Source organism: Onychomys torridus, chromosome 4 (genome assembly GCF_903995425.1).
Source record: "Onychomys torridus chromosome 4, mOncTor1.1, whole genome shotgun sequence".
In the NCBI taxonomy this organism is placed as follows: Eukaryota; Metazoa; Chordata; class Mammalia; order Rodentia; family Cricetidae; genus Onychomys; species Onychomys torridus.
In genome coordinates, this window is record NC_050446.1 from 45,114,394 (window position 1) to 45,136,169 (window position 21,776).

General features: G+C 41.5%; 1 protein-coding gene across 1 annotated transcript in view; it reads right to left on the reverse strand.

The window, feature by feature from the left end:
• The window catches only part of Stk39 (serine/threonine kinase 39), a 275,350-nt gene that overhangs the window by 90,254 nt on the left and 163,320 nt on the right, over window positions 1-21,776 (reverse strand). The window contains exons 11-14 of the mRNA XM_036185119.1: window positions 21,208-21,330; window positions 21,096-21,125; window positions 15,424-15,486; window positions 12,721-12,788 (exon numbers count right to left, since the gene is read on the reverse strand). Coding sequence (XP_036041012.1) covers window positions 12,721-12,788; window positions 15,424-15,486; window positions 21,096-21,125; window positions 21,208-21,330 — 284 coding nt within the window. The remainder of the gene's footprint in view (window positions 1-12,720; window positions 12,789-15,423; window positions 15,487-21,095; window positions 21,126-21,207; window positions 21,331-21,776) is intronic.

A 21,776-nucleotide genomic window follows, 5' to 3' on the forward strand; every position in this document is an offset into this window, starting at 1 on the left:
TGGGAAAGAAAAGTTAATGCACAAGAAACCCCCAAATGAAATACCCTTGCTACGATTCCAAGACTCAATATTTGAGGAAGAAATCTTAGCCCTCATTATCTCCAGGGATGTGGTAGCGGAGAGCAGAAATGACTTTTCAAATAGTCTCTAGAATTAATTCCGGTGTGATCAAGAAGACGAGCCCTAAGAGTCAACCGCCCCTGGTAAAACCTGGGAGAATTTTTAGACAGTAAAAGAGCAGAAGGTTACCTTAGCAGCAGCTAGAAAGGCAGAATATAAAACAGGAGAAGGGAGAGAGACTCTGCAAGAACAGCAGAAAGGGAGGGAAAAAAGTAAATGTGAAGGCATTCGTTAAAATCTTCAGGCTGCTGTCAGTCAGAGTATCAGGTGATTAACATTGACTTAAATGTCACCATAACTTCTGAAGGTATCTGCTACTTTTCAGACATGGTTTTGCATGCAAGGACAACAAAAGACTCGTTAGAAAGAAGCAAGAGTTCAGTGAAGAAGTGCCAGTCTCAGGATGTGACCCTTCAGTCGAGCATAAGAGACAACTGCCAGTCATGTGGTGATGGCAGTGACCATGGATGTGGAGCAAGGCAGGGCAGCCTCTGCTCCACTCTTAAATGTGCCTGATTCCTGGCACTGACAGGTCATGGAACATGGTACAGTGCTTCCCACTCTTCTGAGGTCACCTGAAAGGGTCCTTGAGAAGACCTAGGAAGCAATAAAAGTGCATGGTAGCTTCTACTTTTTAGCTACATCAGAAGTGCATGGCTTCAGTATTCTTTCAATGGGGAAAAGAGAGGATGAGGAAAATGATTGTACTAGGTTTCTATTGCTGTGAAGTGACACCATGACCACAGGAACTCTTATAAAGGAAAACATTTAATTGGGGCTACCTTATAGATTCAGAGACTTAGTCTATTATCATCCGTGAGAAGTATGGCAGCACACAGGCATGCCTGGTGATGGAGAAGGAGCTGAGAGTTCTAATTCTGGATTGGCAGGCAACAGGAAGACAGACAGCACCACAGGGCTCGGCTTGAACTTCTGAAACCTCAAAGCCCACCTCCCCGTGGCACATATCCTTCAATAAGGTCACACCTATCCCAACAAGACCACATGTCCTAATACTTTCAAATAATGCCACTCCCTATGAGCCTATTTTCATTCAAACTACCACATCTAGGGAACATGCTGTCACAGGGAAGTCCAGGGAAAGAAGCATATTGTGCTGGTACTTTAAAGGTAAACACCAAGACTGGAGACCCTGAAGCAGAAGAGGAACTAGATACTGCTGAGGAGCCTAGAGGAGCAACTCAAGTTGCTGCTCCACATCAGACAAAGACGCTCAGGCATGCACACACTCTGTGTGGCTTCTCTGGAATCCACCACACACAGACACACACACACACACACACACACACACACACACACACACACACATACACACACAAACACACACAGACACACACACACACACACACACACACACACACACACACACACACACACACACGGAGTGATAGAGAGAAACTATTCTCAGAGTCTACAGCAGAGTCTGTATTTGTTTTAAATGCAGAATATTTAATAGAACAAAAGATAGAGATTACACCCAAGTATCAAGCTGATTGGGAATTTTTATAACTAAAATCTATCAAGTATGTTTTGTGTTGTGATGTAAAAAAAAAATAAAGAACTGCCCACATAAACAATTCTGTGAGTCATCACGATGTAAAAAGTTGGTGAAATGTCTTTTCTTAAGAATCATAGTTACCCTGTGTGTAAAAGCATGTTACTAAGAGTCTGCCACATGCTGGGTACACTGTATAAAGTTCTAAGAACTCAAAGTTAATTTCCTACCTCTTCCAGCTTTCAAGTCCTGCATGTCAGCTCCCACCTCCCAAGGTGCTCCAAAGGACAGAGAGATGTATGGGATCAGGATGCATGATGTGAAACCCACAAAGAATCAAGGAAAAATGAGCCCTCAAAACATAATTTCAAGATGAACCCCAATCTCTGTATTTAGTTTCTGGTGAGCAAGGGACCATCCATTTCTACAGTTCATTGTAAGCCCTTTAGTTAGATCCTGCCGCAGGACTCAGCCATAAAATGATGTCTGCTGCTCTGGGGATGCTGGCATCCTCAGATAACCCACGAGTCCCCACCATCTTCTCAAGAGCCCCATGTGCTCTACCTCTTTCTCTGTACTCTGTTATTTATCTACAAACTTCTTACAATCTAGGAACATTTCATGAAGGGAAAACTTAGTGCAAATGGGACTGTTGTTTCCTCAGGAATCTGTCTTGCACAATATAAGCAATATGAAATATGTAATGTATATACAGTGTGTGCATATGTAAATGTTTATGTGTATGCTGGTATGTGTGTGTGTGTGCATGTGTGTGCACACACATGCACATATACACATGCACTTGTGTGTGCATGTATGTGGAGGCCAACTGTCAACTTTCCATGTTGTTCCTCAGGAGTCTGATTTGTTTTGTTTTGTTTTGTTTTGTTTTGTTTTGTTTTGTTTTGTTTTCCGAGGCAAGTTCTCTTCATGGTCCCTAGGCTTTGCCACCTGGACTGGGATGACTGGCCAGGGATCTCCAGGGGTCTCACTGTCTTCATTTCCCTAGAGCTCAGATGAGTCATACAATACCACATTAAGGAGTTTATGTGAGTGCTAGATGTAAAACTCAGGTTCTCAGATGATACAGCATGCATTCACTTTATCAACTGAGTTTCCTCTCCAGCACCCACATGACATATGCCTTTATATGCTGCAACACCAAAAACTGAGACCTTTTCAAATAACAAATACTCCCCACCACCACCACTGTGTCAGGAATTGAGCCCAGGGCCTCACGGATGGCAACGCAAATGTACTACAGCTCCATAACATATATCTGTAAGTAATGTAAGTCTCGACACATTCAATTAAAACAAAATGAATCATTGAAAAAGGAGGGTACAGATGTATATTCATCCACATAAAATGAATCCAAGACATATTACAAAACAGACTATCCAACATATATTGTTTTATAAAAACAAAAAAGTAAAATGCTTATGTAACAGTATTTTTAAAATGTGAATCCTGTAGAAACGTGTATTTAGAGGAATATTTCTTTTTATCACTAGATGATAACGGTGTGAATGATTTTCTTTCTCCTCTTTTTGATGGTACCATGGAATAAACTCAAGGCCTCATGCGTGCTGGGCAAGTGTTCCATACCTGAGCCACACTGCCTGACACTTTTTCCTTTTGTAACCATTTCCTTTAACTGTCTAACTTTCTAAGCTGACCATATATGGACTGAAAAGAAGTAATTATAACTTTTAAAATCTCTATACTTTGTTTATTGCCAATAATATTTAGACTCAATGTCTTCTGGCTCATATCTATAATACTGGCATCTCACAACTAGTTGATTTTAATCTTCTGTTTTGCTCCCTTCACCTTACCAAGTCTTTCTGAATATAAAACTGTTATTCACTCATCATGTTTACTAGCAGGTGAAATTTGTATATACAAAATATGACACCCTATACTACCTTGCATCGTATATATTTACATATCTCTATCCCATTACCAAGACACTGGATTAGCATAAGACGCAGATGCCTGCCAGTCTATGCAAAGTAGCTTTAAGACCACAGGAAATGCATCGAAGAGCTCAGATCTTCCCTTTTCATCTGTTGGTAGCAAGTGCAGATCGAGAGGAAACATTAAATAAGGCAAGTGATAGGATATGCTTTTGAAATTAGCTAACACCACAAACACTCACTGACATTTCAATCATCACCTTTAACATCCCCAAGGAAAATATTTCCAGGTATTTCTGTCACAGCATTAATGATGAGTTTCTCAGGAAACATTGTTAAAAGAATCTTCACATGGAGTGTTAATGGGAAGACTGAAGGCTTAGCAATCCTACTGTATATTCATTTCTAAATGCATTCAAGACAGAACTGAATAAAGCAAGATCACAGGGTCAAGTGGAGAAGCACAAAGACTGATGTGTTCAGGAGAGTGAAGATCAAGACCAGTTCCGCTTAAAGCAGTGATTCTCAGCCAGCCCCACAGGGGCCACATATTAGATATCATATCAGGTCACATATCCTGCATGTCAGATGTTTACATTATGATTCATAACAGTAGCAAAATTACAGTTGTGACGTAGCAACAAAATCATTTTATGTTTGGAGGTCAACACAACATGAGAAACTCTATTAAAGGGTCTCAGCATTAGGAAGGTTGAGAACCTCTGGCTTAAAGGCTTTGTAGTGCTGGAAAATTACTACAGGACTTTGAACCTTGCACTCTTACCTATGAAATGTCAGTGCCGGTAGTGATGTTCTAATAGTATCTGATGATTAAGCAAGACAAAGTACAAGGCATGCTTATCATAGTATCTGTCACACAGTGGGCACTTCATCATTTTGTAGGATGCCACTAATGATAAGCAAACATACAACAATTTCACCAATTCTCAAGGAAAAGAAAATACTTGAACAAGAACATCCAAAGAGTTAAGTAAAATGACAAATGTATTTCAGATGAGAGAACTGCAGTCTAATAATTTGTCACCTACAAAATAATACATTATCACTTTATTGAAAAGCAAAAAGTAGTCTTGTCGGAAATAATGATAGACTGTAAAGTCATTTACAGAGGCCAGCAGCCTGAGGCTGCCCCTAGATGCCTCCTACCTATTACCCTGCTCAAAATGGAGCTACTGAAAAGCATAAACACTGGTTACTATGGGAACAGGCAAACCAAAGCTAACATCCAGACAAAAAGGCTCTCTCCCACTCCGACCACTCCTAGCTTCCCTTTGTGTCTTCTACTGCATCTATCATTTTCCACCTCCATTCAGGCCGTTTGTGCAGAACCTGATCTCTCTGCCTAGGAGGAGACCTCTTGGAGGGGAGGAACCTTGTCCTACCCATCTTTGTCTCTTCAACAAAGTCTTGCACAAAGAAGGCAGTGAATAAGTGGTTTGTGGAAGAGGGAAGGGGGGAGGCATGAGGGAAAATGCTTTGCATAACCAAGCTCAATGCCCACAGTATTTAACCTGGGGTGGGGGGAGATTAATCAAAGCTCCCGGCCACTTGACTAGACAATTATGCAATTAACCCTATTTCACCAGCTGGAAAACTAACTAATTACTCCTGAACAATGACATGATGAGAACAGAATTCTGGTGTACTCATGCTAACACAGAGACCAACACTTTCTAACAAATTAGCATTTGTTACAAAATCATAATTTTTTAAGTGTATTCCCTACAGTGTGCCTTTTATGGTGAATATTAAAACAGTAAGTAAAAAATGTAATGATTTGCTATGCTTTAGAGTTTCTGTTAAGTTATATTCTATTCTAGAGACTGCCTCCCCCAACAAACAGGAAGCATATTTACCTGGGGCCTTGGCTGGCCCATCAGGATATAATGACACTGTTACATTAGGACAAGCTGAATTCACTGGGAGCAAATTAATGGGACATACTGTGTTACAGAATCGACAGGACCAAATGCTGTGGATGCACAACTTAAAATGCAATCTACACAGCTGAACTGACAGTGTATGAGCATCAGTGAACACAAGGAATAGACATATCAACACAACTGAAAGACATTGTTTTTTCAAATCAATGACTTGATTCTAAAACCTTAGTGTTTTATGTCAAAAATGCTATCTTTAATTGTTTCCTTTATTTGTGTTTTATGCACATTAGTGTTTTGCCTGCACATACATCTGTGCACCACATGTGTATAGTACCCTCAGAGTCCAGAAGAAGGTATCAGATCCCCTAGGACTGGAGTTACAGAGAATTCTGAGAAACCATGTCCATGTTGGTTACTGAACCCAGGTCCTCCAGAAGAGCACCTAGTGCTCTTAACTACATCTCCAGCCCTGATGCCTACTTCTGGAAAGGATTTATACAATTGTATTTGTGTGGGGGTGGAGGTGTGCCTGTGCAGATGAGCTGGAGTTCCAGGTGGTTATGAGCTGATCAATGTATGCTGGGAACCAAACTGGGGTTGTTGCGAGAGCAGCAAGTACTTTGAATCACAAAGCCCATATTTTTATTTAATTAAAAGTACATTAAATGGTAAAATACTTGTACACTGTTACTTGACTCAATTTAAAAAAATGTTATAACCATGTCGTGACAGCATGTGAAACACAAGGTAACAAAATAGGAAGCATCCTTTTGAAGTACATCCCAAAACACTTTCTGACCTTGTGTCTTACTTTATGATACATATTTTATATTATATTACTTATAACCTAACTATACAGAGTATGGAGAAGAAAGTATTAGTAAAGTATAAACAGGAAAAAAAATCTACATTTTACCCATGTCCAGCATTTGATACAAAGAGCAGGGATTTAAACCCATTTTCTCAATCTTATGTCTAATACATCAGTTTTAAAAGCTAATTAATAATTTTCAAGGGAAAATTGGACTTTTGTTTCCTTGGTCTTTTGTCTATGAACACAAATGCATGAATAAAAGAGACATACACTACCAATGCTACCAAGACCCACAATGCATTTGTCTTTTCTTATAGAATGCACCATTTTGAAAGTCAAAGATTCCCCAATTTCCTATCCTTACAATGGAGATGACCTTTCTAGGAGAAGCTGGAGGAGGCTGATAGGTACACAGATATTTAATGTGGATCTTTTCAGAGGAAAAGAGAGGAGGCTGATGGGTACACACGTATACAATGAAGAAGGAAGGCATGTACCTAGCAAGCAAGTCTATAAAATTTTGTACCAAAAAAAGTCATAGTGACCTTATAAAAGGTAGAGCAATCAGCCACTCACGTGATATTAGATAAGGATTGATGAAAGGCTGGCTTGAACTGAAGTCTTCTTCTCCATAGTTTGTGGAACACAACATGTCGTGGCTCATAGCCTCAGGGGACAAGGACTGCAAGTATATTTGCTGATACCAACATACTATGCAGGCCATTGATTCAGAGTGCATGCATACATATGGAGGTATATACATGTCTTAGACAGGGTTTCGATTGCTGTGAAGAGACACCATAACCATGGCAACACTTACAAAGGAAAACATTTAATCGGAGCTGGCTTACAATTTCAGAGGTTTAGTCTATTATCATGGCAGGAAGCATGGGCAGCATGGGCAGCATGCAGGCAGACATGGTGGTGCTAGAGAGGTAGCTAAGACCTGTACATCTTGATCTGCAGGTAGCAGGAGACAATTGTGTACTACACTGGGTGCAACTTGAGCATGAGACCCCAAAGCCTAACCCTACAGTGACACCCTTCCTCCAATAAGGCCACACCTACTCCAACAAGGCCACACATTCTAATGGCACCATTCCCTATGGGCCACGCATTCAAACACATGAAACTATGAGGGCCATTCCTAGTCAAACCACCACAATGTGTTTATAGGTAGATGAGCATATACACATATTGGAAGCTATGAGGCTCAATGAAGTTAGCATGACTTTTTTTTTTTTTTTCATCCATCTTCCTATCAGCCCTGACAGCACAGGATATAGTTATCTGGCCAAAAGGTAATACAATGGCTCTAGAGAAGACTTCAAATGCAGAGTAGATGTGAAGAAACTGCATGGCCAGGACCAACACTGAATGGCAGGTTTTGAATCTCAAAGAACTTGTAAATGCAGAGATTCTAAGAGGGGGTTGGGTCTCTGGGAGAAGCTGATGTGAGAAGGGATCACAGAGGTTTTGTTTTGTTAATTTGATAATCAAGACAGAACTACTGGAGAAGAACCTCAATTGAGAAAAAGCCTCCAAAGCTGGCTGTGATGGCACACACCTTTGATCCCAACACTTGGAAAGCAGAGGCAGGAAGATCTCTATGAGCTCAAGGCCAATCTGTTCTACATTTTTAGTTCCAGGACAGCCAGTGGTACACGGTAATACCCTGTCTCAAACAACAACAATGGGGTTGGTGTCTCTACCAGACTGCCATAGGTAAGTCTGTAGAGGTATTTTCTGATTATTGATTGAAGAGGAAGGGCCCAGGTCACTGTGGGTGGTACCATCCCTTTGCAAATGGCCTTTTTCATATAGGAAAGCAGGCTGAGCAAGCCGTGAGGAGAAACCAGTAAGTAGCACTCCTCCACAGCTTGTTTCAGTTCCTGCCTCCATGTTCCTGCCTTGACTTCTTTCAGGGGACTATGGTCCTTGGGTATGTAAGCCAAATAAACCCTTTCCTCTCAAAGTTGCTTTTGGTCATGGTGTCTTATCATAACAATAGAAATCCTAACTAAGACATACCACCTCTCTTCTTACCAATCTTTGTATTCTTACCTTGGCATCAACTGTCCCAGCCATCTGCTCTCCTCTGCCTTCCATTGTTCCCCAGATGCTGCTAGCCATACTTAACAGCTTTAAATGTCAAGCATTAAAAGTTCCAAAGTCAGTTCCTAAGCCAAGCCTACCTCTAGCATAGGCTTAAAAGCCATCTTATATTAAACACAAACTAGGCTCAATCCTGTTAATGATTAAATCTGTTTCTCAAGGACTGGGCTTTCCCCCACCTGTAACCTAAAGGTTCTGTACGCCTATTCCAGGTAATGGCAATCATGTCTTTGTTTCAAAAAGTTGTAATAACCATCTTGCAACCCTATCTTTGTTTCAAAAAGGTTGCTATGGTTACCTGTTGTTATGACTATCTTGGTAAGATCACTTTGCAACTATGTCTTTGTTTCAGGAGATAGATATGACTGACTTGTTACGTTTATGTTCTCCACCTGTAACCCCTGAATTACAAAAACCTCATCTTCTTCATGTGCTAGGCTGACCCTCTCAAAATTCCCTTTTAGGAGAAGGAAGCCTGTGTATACAAACATCTAAATGCCTACTTGACAAATGTATGTGGACATCTAATAGGCTGAATAGGCCTAACATTCTCCAAACAACTCTTGATTCTACCCCAAACTGAAACTCAAACTCTCTTGTCCATCTCAGGAAATAAAAATTGTGACTCCACTAACAATATTCTCAGTTAAAGTCTAGAGTGCATTTCCTCCCACAATGATCTTACTGCCTCCATTCATCACCATTCATCACCATTCATCACCATTCTGGTCCTACCTGTCTAATCACTGCAGTCAAAGTTTGTGACTCCATTAATAATATTTTCAGTCAAGGCCTAGAGTGAACTTTCTCCCAAAGTGATCTTACTGCCTCCATGAGTCACCACCCACCCTGGTCCAGTCCACATCTAGTTACTGAAGTCACCTGATGAGCAGCTCTGTTCTCCATGCTGCAGTGTCTCTGTGTGGTCAGTAGCCCTGCAATGTGTGACTCGTGAATAACCTTTGCCTTGCAAGTCCCTCTGACGCCCATCTGTCCCTGAATCATCTCTACACTCCCTGACCTAGAGCTTAGACCTATTCTCTAATGAGAACTACCTAGATGGACCCCACAACACAGTATTTAAGAGAATAATCATAAACATCATCAAAGAATTTAGTAAGTTTAAAGAAGAAATAAGTACCTTATTAAAGAGGATAACAAGAAATGTCTGAATGATGTCCAAGAGAACATAAATACAGGACTGAATCAAATGGCACAGGCAGTTTAAGATTTAAGAGCCGAATCCAGTAAAGAAAAAAGCCAAAGAAAACCCAAGCTGAAATTAAGACAGACTTGAAAAACATAATAGCCCAATTAGAAAACTCAGGGGAAATCCTTGTAAACAGAATGGGTTAAGTAGATGATAGATATCAAGACTTGAAGATAAAGTAGAGGAACTGGAAAATTTAAATTAAAAAGGTGAAAACTAAACACACACACACACACACACACACACACACACACACACACACACACACACACACACAGGAAACATCCAAGAACTATGGGACACCAGGAAAAGGCCAAATCTTCTAATTATAGGTTCAGGTCAATGGCATAGAATAACTCAACAAGATCACAGAAGAAAACTATCTAAGATTATACCTTAGAGTTCCTACTGCTATAGAGAGACACTGTGACCACAGAAACTCTTATAAATGAAAGCATTTAAGTGGGGCTGGCTTATGTTTCAGAGGGTAGTCCATTTCCATCATGATGGGAAGCACAGCAGCACACATGCAGCCATGGTGTTGGGAGAGATCTGAGAGTTCTACATCTGGATCAGCAGACAGCAGGAAGAGAGAGTGACACTGGGCCTGGCTTGAGCATCTGAAACCTCACAGCCCACCCCCAGTGACACACTTCCTCCAAACAAAGCCACACCTACTCCAACAAAGCTACACCTCTTAATAGTGTCACTCCCTATAAACCCATGGGGGCAATTTTCATTCAAACTACCACAATACCCATACATATATAAGAATCATACACAGTACCAGATAGATAGAGCCAGAAAATGAAGTTTGCATAGCATATTACTGTGAGAATGCTAAATATATTCTCCATAAGGCAGCTGCAGTGATTGTTTTAAAGTTTAGCTCAGATCACACACATTTCTGCTCACAGGCTGCCTGATCCTGTAACAGTGAAGACAAAGTCTTTTCCAGAAGCTACACAGGCTACATACCTGGGCTCCCACACTAACTCTGACCTGCCCATGACTCTGCCCATACTGGTTTCCTGGTACTTTTATAAATGCTCATCAACACTTCCTGAACAGAACCCTTGCCAATACCGCTCACTCTACCCCAAGGCTTGATTCTTAACGAGGATGTCTACAGTCTAATGTGACCTTATTTAAAGAGATTGTCTAGGGATTGCAGAGCTCTAGAATGTTCTTCCCCAATGTACGTGGCCATACTTCATAACCTTTTCCCTTGGTACGAAGCAGACTAATGTACAGGGTGAGAGATTACTAAGAGCCTCAGCATACAATTGTAAAGAATTTAGTTTAGCTAACAGCCCAAGTGAGCTTAGCAGAGTGCCTTGGGTTCAGCCTTAAAGACAATGGAGAACCCAGCAAAGCTGGTCCTGCACTTCTGACTTACAGGAATGATGGGACAGTAAGTGGGTGTTGTTTCACACCACAGTTTGGGGTAACTTTTTACACAGCAATATAAAACTAATACACTTGTCTTGGTGGGGGTTACTATTGCTGTGATGAAATACCATGACCAAAGCAACTTAGGGTGGAAGGGGTTTATTTAGCTTATGCTTCCAAATTGCTGTTCACTATTGAAGGACATCAGGACAGAACTCAAGCAAGGCAGGATCCTGGAGGCAGAATCTGATGCAGAGGCCATGAAGGAGTGCTGCTTACTAGCTTGCTCCCCATGGCTTTATCAGCCTACTTTCTCATAGAACTCAAAACCACCAGCTCAGGTGCAGCACAATGGGCTGTGCCCTCCAATCACAAATTAAGAAAATGGCCTACATGCATGCCTAAAGCCCAATCTTATGGAGGCATTTTCTTAGTTGAGGTTCCCTTCTCTTAAATGACTTTAGCTTGTGTCAAGGTGACATAAAACTATTCAGTGCCATACCTTCAATAATAAATAAATAAATATATATATATATATAATTATATATATGTAAATATATATATATGTATATATACACATATATATCAACATCCCCTTCCTTTCTTTTCATTTGATGTAGGTTTTCCATTCAGAAAACTGGACATACAACAGACGGAATTTGAATATTTAAATCTCTACTCTGGTTTAAAGGCAAAAACACGGATGGTCTACTTCATTCTTTGACAACTGCTAAAGTCACTAATTGTACATATTCCTCAAAGCTATTGTTTTGCAATACTTTCACTCCTTGGCTAGAAAGTCCAGTCTAAATTATATGTCACCAAGTACTCCTGTGGAGTTCCTCAGAAGGTATGAGGAAGCAAGCTGCAGACTGTACTCAACGCGTGATCACAGCATCTCCTCTGGTGGACTATGCAAACACTGAGGGTTGAAAACCAAACTTGACCTTGACTATACACTCATTTCCCTAGCCACAACTGTGAACATGTCCATTTACCACACATGCTTTATGTCAGGAGAACACACGGCTCCCCTTCAGAATGTGACAGCATTCTGACTTGCCTGGTAAAGTGGGCTGTCTGCAATTAAGTTCAGCCAAGTTTCCTTTCTCTTGAGATACTACATCCTTAATACAGAACATCTGCAAAAATAGACCTTTAAGTTTATGAGAGTCTTAAAATAGAAACAGCTTTCAGTCGCCAGGCAATGGGCTGCCAGGCGCCATATTTGTATCCATTTCCTAGAAGAATGAAAGTGCTTTCAAGATACATCTGTCATTTCTCCACAGTGGCTGATCAAAGCTGCCACTGAAAAATGTTCTGAACAGGCAACTTGTAGTACAAGCGTGGTTTATTTCTGTCAGAAACTGACTGCTAGAGTGTGAAAGAAACTCATTAAAAATCTCTCACTGTGATCTTACATTGTTAAAAAGAAAAAAAAAAGAAAGGAAGAAAAAGAATGATAAAGAAAAAGGCAAGGGAAGAATGTAATGAAGGGTACATAGGACCTGCAGCCGTTCTCAAATGGCGTTTCTCTTATTACGCATTTTGTAAGCAATGAAAGGAATGTAATTACGTCCAGGAATATGGCATACACTGTTGTTTGGGGAAAAAACACTTAAGTTAACAATTTCATCTTATCCTAATATTATGAAAAGTTGAAGGAGGAGGTCAGAATACTGTACTGCAGGAAAAGTAAATGATGCAAAACAGGGAACAATGTTATTTACCTTAATCTTAAAACAAGGTTGACTGCGCAAGGACCTTCTCTGTAGTCTTCGTTGGCATTGGGTTGGCCCTTTGAAAACAAAACAACAGACAGTGTTGTAAGCTTTCTTAGGAAGAGGATGAATAAAATCACAGTATCTTTTGATTCTTGTAGCCCTTTCTGGAAACTTCAAAATCAGTACTTATCCCAGCAGGTCGTCTTTGGTTTCACAACACCTTTTTCAGAGGGTCAGAAAGCTGCTTGATTAACATCATGACCATGGGTGCCAATGCATCATACAGACAGCCTTGGTCATAGGATGGATTCTGTGAGTGGATGGCATTGCTGCAGCTAATCCAAATTATAGCCATTCACCTAGAGTGGCACTCTGTTGGTCCAGGGCAAATGGCCACCATCCACTAGACCATGGAGACACACAGAGGTAAAGAACCTTGCCAGGGATGGTTGTGACACTTGTGATTCCAGCATTCAGGCCATGGAAACAGAAGAACTGCAAGTTTAAGTACAGCTTAGGCTGCACAGCAAGAACCTGTCTCAAAAAAGCAAGAGCTAGGGATGTGGCTCAGTAATAGAATACTCGCCTACTATGTGTAAGATGTTGGGTTCTATCCCCATACTATACCTGGTGAGGGTGGGATAACTTAGGTACATTAAATGTAAGCATCAGAGGTGAACACAGATTAATTCAACATTCATTCTCACTGTACTTCTCACCTATCATCTTGATACAGCTCATCCATCATGGATGCCTCTGTGACAGACTATTCCTATGAATATCTGGGCTTGATCAGACCTCCTTGTTGAAAAAGAAAAGGAAAAGCAGGAAAAAGAAAAGATTTCAAGCCAAGCTTGGCTCTGCTGGGAACCTGCTCTACAACCACAAGCAAGTAATTCTCAGCGCCTGTTGCTCCATTTACAAAATATGTGAGCCACCTGTCTCAAAAGGGTGCTGGGAAAATAAGAGATGTAAAAGGGAGCCATAAATTATAAAATGTTAATCAATACTGTACCCTTTTCCTGTTTACTTCCTTTGCCTGCAGACCCATACTTCCTCCTGGTTTGTCTTTTATGGTGAGGCTAACCCCTACAATTAGTTCACCTTGGGGTCTTTCATTGAGTTGGATGATAGAGCGAAAAGATCGGAACTGAACCCTGCTTCTGCCTCTGAGCAGCTGCATGGCCTTGCCCAAGCCACTTAACCTCTGTCTTTCTGCAGCTAGTAACGACAAGGACTAGTTATCAGACCTCAGGGAGGCTTCCGGCCGTCATGAAATCCCTCTGCACCAATATCCCCTCAACTTACAGCTGCTCCATAAAATAGAGAAGCAGGTTAAGTACAAAGACATATAATCAGGACATCATCAGACAACAAAATACCTGGGCCTGTCCCAGCGCTCTAAGTCTATATCCTTCCCATGATAGCTTCACTGCCCAACACACTCACAGCTCAGGCTCTCCCGTCACACACCTGTTATAAGTGTGCATTATACATGCACTGCACAGTCACTGGACTAGTATTTTAATAAGACAAGTTGTAGAGATGAATTGACCCATAAAATTCAATGATAAAAGAATCACCGAGAGGTTATAGAAATCCAATCAGAAGCAAGGAAGGAAAGAATCAATTAACCACGGTATTTGGTAGCTAGAGTTTAACAGACTTAAGAGTCATGTTCTTCCCTTTGCTTTTCACCCACAGTGATTTCAGAGGCACTTGGGTAATCTATTCCTTCTCAAAAGTCTGTTCTTTAGGGCTGAACACCTTGCAAAGGATGGTTGATAGTAATGATGTTCTCTTTCTTCATATCTACTTAAAGGGGTGGTTTCTGTTGTTATTTTTAAGTCCCTGATTTGGGAGCACTGCCCTGAAGTGGCTATTTGTCTAAAACCCTCAAATTTTGCCTCATGTGTGGCTGTGGGTCTCTGCATCTGTTCCCATCAGTTTCTGGATGAAGCCTCTCTAATGACGACTGGGCTAGACACCAACCTACCGGTATAGAAGAATATCATTAGCAATCATTTCATTGACTTTTTTGACTTTTTTTTTTTCTGGTTCCTGGCCATCCAGGCAGTGTCAGATGTGGGCTCACTCTTCTGGCCTGGGCCTGAAGTTGGAATGTCATTGGTTGGCCACTCCCAGAATGTCACTATTTCCCCAGCACATTTTGCAAGAAGGACAATTATAGGTAGAAGGTTTTGTGGCAGGCTTTGTCACCTCTGGAAACATTGCCTGGTTACAGAGGATGGCCAGTTCAGGCTCTGTATTCGCTGGTACTAGGAGTCTTCACTAGGGTCACCCTTGTAGATTCCAGGGAATTTCCACTGCACTAGGTTTCCACATTGCCTCCCACATGCTCCCCAATTCCAGTCGTCTCTCCAAGTACTCTCTCCATTCCTCACCCCTCTCTGATCCCTCCTGTCCCTTATACAACGTTAATATAAGGGTTTGTGCCTTGTCTTACTGTAACTTGTTATGCCAAGTTCAGCTGACATCCCTGGGAGGCCTGCTTTTTTTCTGAAGGGAACTGGAGGAGGAGTGGATCTGGGGAGGAGGAGAGCTTGGGGTGGAGGGGCTGGAAGGAGTGGAGAAAGGGGAAACTACAGTCAGGATGTAATGTATAAAGAATAAATAAAAAAACATACATTTCTCTATGAAGCTGTCTACAAAGCATCTCAAACAGAAATGATTGGCAGAAGAACCCACCTGAGAGTCATGCACAGAGAGGGACTGTATTTGCTCGGGGATGCCACCAGCGTTTACCGAGATCTGTTAAGAAAACTGATGTTAGGACAAAGGGAAGCTGGAGGGTGATGTCAGGCCTTGGGACATTACATTCTGATAATCAGAGATGATACTTTTTAGAGGACCTTAAGCAGCAACATCTGCCAAAGTAGGCTGCGGGGCCCCCCTTATACTCCATGGTCCCACTTATCCTAGCATTCTGAATCTCATGGAGAAGGGAGAGAATCTGTGTCTTTAATAAATTCTGGGGTGACTCACAGGGATTATGAGAAACAGCATACTCTAAAGTAACACCTTGATCTTGTACTATCATTTCATCTAACGTTAGTTAAGAAGACCTTGATGAAAGCATATGAAGAGTCAGCAAAACTTGCCTTGTACATCACTACTCTGAATAACTTTTCACTGTTGCTTAAACAAGTCAGAGTAAGTGTAGAGATAAAACAACAACAAAAAAAAATTTCCCTAAAAGAAATGCAAGAGTAAAACTTTCCAATCAAGGTTTCTATTCTGGCCCTACAGTATTTCTGCCTCAAGATCTACACTGGTAAACTCTACCCTGGAGCATAAACTTGAGAGACAGTCAACACCACCAACAAAACCCACTACACCCAGGGAGAAACAGCAATGAAAACAGTTAGCGGGATCTTATTTTTAATGTATTACCAACACTAAAATCATCTGAAACTTTTACAGTGAGCATGCTCTAAAATCTGGGAGTATAAAATTCTTGCTCTCTGTACTCACTCAAAAATAACTTCACTCATACTGAAGTGACAGGGCACAGTGCACAGAGGCACATTAATGCCTCCGATTTACTCTGAAACTCATGGAAAAGTGAAGGGGGGCAAATCGGATGACTAGGACACAGATGCGGAAGAGCAACTTGTAATAACAGCCAAAACATGGTACTAGGTATGTCACTATCAAGTGTTTTAATGTTGCTGCAGGCTTGAAAAGTTTTATAACAACATGTTGGTAAAAATAAATAAAGAAATACTCTCTGAAAAACAATTAACTGCTGGGCAATGGTGGCGCACGCCTTTGATCCTAGCACTTGGGAAGCAGAATCATCCCGAATCTCTGTGAATTCAAGGCCAGTCTGGTCTACAGAGTGAGTTCCAGGACAGCAAGGCTGCTATACAAAGAAACCGAATCTTGGGGTGGGGAGTGAGAAAAGGGGTAATAATCGATGCTAAACTATGGCCACTAACCAGCAGAGGACCAGGCCTTCCACCAAATACCCCTTTGAAGAATCATGCAGGCTGATCTACAGTCTGCCCCATCCTTCCCTGTTCCCTTATTCCTCGACCATCATTAGAGAGCAAGCAAGTGAGTCAGTTGGACTGGACAGAGTGACCACATACCTTGAAACTTCCCATGCTGGTATAATCCTGCATGTCATGAAGAAGTTATTCCCACTGGCACAGGACCAGGACATGGGACTCCTCCAAACATTGGGTGCCATTTGTAGCTAGAATTTTCCTGCCTGGCCCACAGTCAGGACAAATCTCTCTTACCTGCCAGGCCCATAGATGCTCAGACTTAACCAAGTAAACACACAGAAACTAATATTGTTTACAAACTGTAAGGCCGTGGCAGGCTTCTTGCGATCTACTTCTTCTATCTTAAATTAACCCATTTCTGTTCATCTACAAGTTGCCACGTGGCTCGTGGCTTACCAGTACCTCACATCTCCCTTGTCATGGTGGCAGCTGGCAGTGTCTCTCTGCCTCCACCTTCCACTTCCCAGAATTCTCTTCTCTGCTTGTCCCACCTATACTTCCTGCCTGGCTACTGGCCAATCAGTGTTTCATTTTAACCAATCAGAGCAACACATTTGACATACTTGAACATCCCACAGCAGTGCTAGGTCACCAGGAAGTGTGTTAATAGTGCTATGTGTTTGAAAAGCAATCCAGAAACGTACCGGATTGCTTTCCTTCTAAACAATTTTGCTACAAGAAGAGTACTTGAGTAGGTACTCATTTTGATAGAAAGGAAGGAGGAGAACAAGAAATGAATGCTAGACACCCCTCTGGAAATAGACTCTGATGGAGACCTCAGACCTGGTAAAATAGCGGCAGACACTACAGAGCTGAAACAAAACAAAAACAAAATGAAAAAGAAAAGACATTGTCTGCTTCCCACCTTCTGATAGAGCTGAGCTTTGCCTGCTCTTTTTCTGTTTTTAATAACACTGTAGCAAAATACAGTGTGCTGTGGATTGCATCCCCATAGAGCAGGAAGAGGACATTAGTGGTCAAATTAGTGAAATCCAAGGGAATTCTGAAGCTAGCTGATAATAACACAGCGGAATCCATTTTTGAGTTCTGATAAATACACCCAGATTATATGAAAAATAACCCAGAGGAAAAAATGCATGAGGAGTTTGCCATCTTTGCAACATTTCCTACAAATGGAAAATTGTTCTAAAACAGCAAGCGAATGTTTGGAAGCATAGTAGATTTCCGGTCACAAACCTAACTCTGGTCACAAGTACCTGCACTAACGGGCAGCGGCTGGACACCGAAGCTGCACAGTCTGTGACAGACAGGGCTCAGCATCATACACTCAGGAAGCCATCAGCCTTTCTCTGCCTCTTCACAGAGATATAAAACAAGCAGGCCAAGAGCTGCGGAGCATCCCAGAAACACCTTTCATCAGAACGGGTTGAAAAGCTAGTGGCAGTTTTAAAAACCACCAAGCAACAGAAATACATTTAATCTTCACATTATATTTAATCTCTAAGTTAAACCTGGAAAAATTAATTCTGTCTAAATCCACACTGAGAAGCTGTTCTGGAGAGAATAAGATTGCAGAGCCAGCAAAGAGACGCTTTCCCAGATAGTCTAGACAAGACCCTTCAACATCCTTCTTGTAGCGCCTGCTAAGCCCAAAGACAACTTTTCAGCTGACTGGTGAAATGTTTCCTTGCCTTGTTATTTATTTATTTATTAGTTCCAGACAGGCAGATACCACAGCAGTAGCTTCAGGAACTTCGACCCATAACCTTGGATGCCATTCTGTACATTGGGATTCAGAGTGACTTCTGTGGTTTCCCTTGTCCTGCGAGAAGCTTTTGAAACATCCAAGTTGCCCAGACCTAACTGGAAGTGACCAAGTTCAACCCTATGGGCTGAGCCCTACAGATCGATTGCTTCATGTTCTTCAAGGTTTTGCCTGCTCTGATTTCAGAGGCAGGGCAGTAAGTCTTTTCCTATCAGCTAACCGAAACTGTGATGTGGCTTTTTAAAGGATCTGTTTAAATGAAAGCCTTGCTGAGTATCTTCCTCAGTTAAAGGAAGCCAAAGGGAGCTAGATGGAAAGATAGAAGTCAGCTTCGTTGTTCACATAGAAAATTAAGAGAGTAAAGCCAAAGTGACAGAATCAAGCAACACATACTTACTTCAGAGTCTGACAAAAAGAAATTCCAACCCACTTCTCAAAAGAAGATTGATAATGTATAATAACTGGAAATTTCAGGTAAGATCTGTGAGCTGGGAAACACTCCCTAAAAAGCCAGTCCTTGCCCAGGCCTTCCTCTACACTCTTCCCAAAGATGAAAAGCTCCCTGGAAAGCAAGCATTCTCTCTGTGCATAAATCCCAGGGGGTCTAACACAGTTCCAAGCAGACAGGAGGTATGGGTTCAGTTTTTGATCAATTAATTCACTCTAGTTCTAATATTAATATTGTTGTTAATGAACTTTGGTCTCCATGGACTTCTGTCTCCAAGTAGAACAAGATGATAAATAAGAGGGCGATTATCCATTTGCTCCAAATTATTAATTACTAGTGGGTAAGTTTCCCAGAAGATGGTATTTTTTTAAAAACTGGGCCAATTTCTCAAAGTGCTAGGCTATGATTTTTGTGCTAACTAGTATTAACTCTGAAAGCCTGAAAGTCCATAATGGAAATTCTTTCCAAAGCAGAACCTCCAGATACATCCCAAGAGCTACCTTTTCCCTCAGTATCCCACTGACAAACACCTACTCAGACCTTCCTCACCTTCCCCAGCAGATGCTGGGATATCTACATGTGCTACCTTAGCCTGCCAAGGATGCCATGCAGCCTCTCAAAAGCAAAGTATCAATAAAAATGCCACATCTCACTCTGTCTAAACATGGAAGTACCAAAGTTGCTTTTGCTCCAACTACATATGTCCTGTGATCTTTTATCCCCATTCTGACTGCATAAATATTACAGCCTATTCATACCTGTTTTATGTTTTTTCTCCAGTGCCTGGATATTCATGTTAATGACAAGCATACACAGTATATTCAAAATGTAAAGGGGACAATCATATAAATAAAATACTGCCTTAGTTTTCTAGTCAAAGATGAATGAACTGCAACACTTTTTGAGTCAATGACAGTGCTTGACACATCTTCACTTGTTCTATATCTAAGCAGACCTCAGGCTTTCAATTAGAGATAGTTTTAGATGCAAATGAAAAACCCTGGACTCCATGCTTTGCTCTAGTCACAGTGGGCAATGGGCAAGAGAGGGTAGAGTGCTTTATATCCAGCTAAGAGTGTTCTAAACCCCCAAGACAAAGTGTTACCGACTATGTCCCACTTTAGGAGCTTCACGACTATTCCTATAGTGGAGAACAGCATCCTTGAGTGATGTTTATGTTGTAAGTATGAAGGACAGAAGGTGGGATCTGAAGGAGAGCCAACTTTGGTGGGCTGAGAAAAATCACAGCAGGAACCTTGCACCATGGTGAGATGAAGAGAGCAGGGTAGTCAGAAAGGTCAGGGGAGAGTGGCTTGTGGCTCCACTATGGGTTTTCTAAAAGTGCAGCTAGCTACTGCTACTTCAAACTCGAAGTAAGATGTACTGCACTTAATCAAAAGGAAATGTCTGCTAATTAAAAAAAAAAAGTTAGATGGGTATCACTTGTAGGCCAAAGTTTTCCTGCTTTGTAATGAGGTTTAACAAGGTACATATTAATTACTAAGTCTGTGAAACACTAGGGCTATTTAAATAGTCTCAAATTTCCTCTATGAGTATTAGCATACTATAGTCTTCATTAGGCATTAGGATAATTAAACAGAGGAGGAAGTGAGTAAAATCTGATCTTAGTAAAAAGATGACCAGTTCTCAGAGAAGTCATTCAGAGCATTTCTTGCTTACCTAAATCATCCAGCACATTTAAAGGTTAAGTCATTCAACTTGGAGTTTTGACCACTCAATGTCTGATTTTTTTTTCCCATGAATTAAAATACAAGGCAAATTTTACCTATATGCTTTCAGTATTTTCTAATAGTGTAACACTACAAGTTAAAAATAATTATTTCCCTGTAAATGCCAAGGATTCCACCAAGTACTTTCCATGTGATTCTTCCAATCTTCTTGGCTACCACATAAGCGCCATGATCATCTCATGCCATTGGGGAGAGCAAATGCTCAGAGAGTAGGTTAACTTGCCACAGTCTGGTAGGGCCAAGGTGACTGAGACCGAATTAGAACCGACGAAATCTATATGCTTTCCCTCTCATCTCCATGAGATGTGGAGAACTGTCTCCTAGACGGATCAGACTCTGAGGCCACAACAGGGGAATGAAGGAGTGAATAGATAAACGTGCAAATGTACCCCAAGCATACGTACAGAATCGCCATGCCTCACCTCTGGATTTTCTTCTTTTACTCTTCGGGACTGCAAAACAATTACATTTGCGTTAGCCTCCATGACATACTGCGGCAGCACAGACCGCCCCGCGGTGCCCCAGGCCGTTCACCTTCTCTCGGGAGGCAGCGGCCTTTCCCTCCTCACTCTTCCCATCCATTTCGTCATCGCTCCACTCCCAGTCTCCATCTTCAGTTTTATGGAGGTGACCGCTTGACCCAGGAACTCGCCGTACCTGAATCAAAGTAAGCCACATCTTCAACGGTTGGGTTGCGCGGCACTCAATGGGGCTGCAAGCTGGGTTGTACAGTGTACGCACGAGACTCAGAAAACATGGTTACCAACACTCCAAAAGACCACACAGCCTGTAGACTCCCACTCTCATTCACTCTTGAAACACATTAGTATCGCATACAGAACAAAACACTAAGAATACCAGACGCATGAACCACTAAATATGGACTGCATTTTTCACTTTTACTTAGAACTTCATTAGTTACCACACACACATAGTCATGAGCCAAGTTTCAAAACTGCCTAAGGAAATGCACCCAGGCACATTTCACTGCTGACGGCGTGAAGGCAGAGAAATCTGAGTGCCGGATGAACCACACTAAACCAGAGTACAAGCAATCTAACGCCTACATCTACTAAGCAATCCCACTTTCATTGCCACCTTGC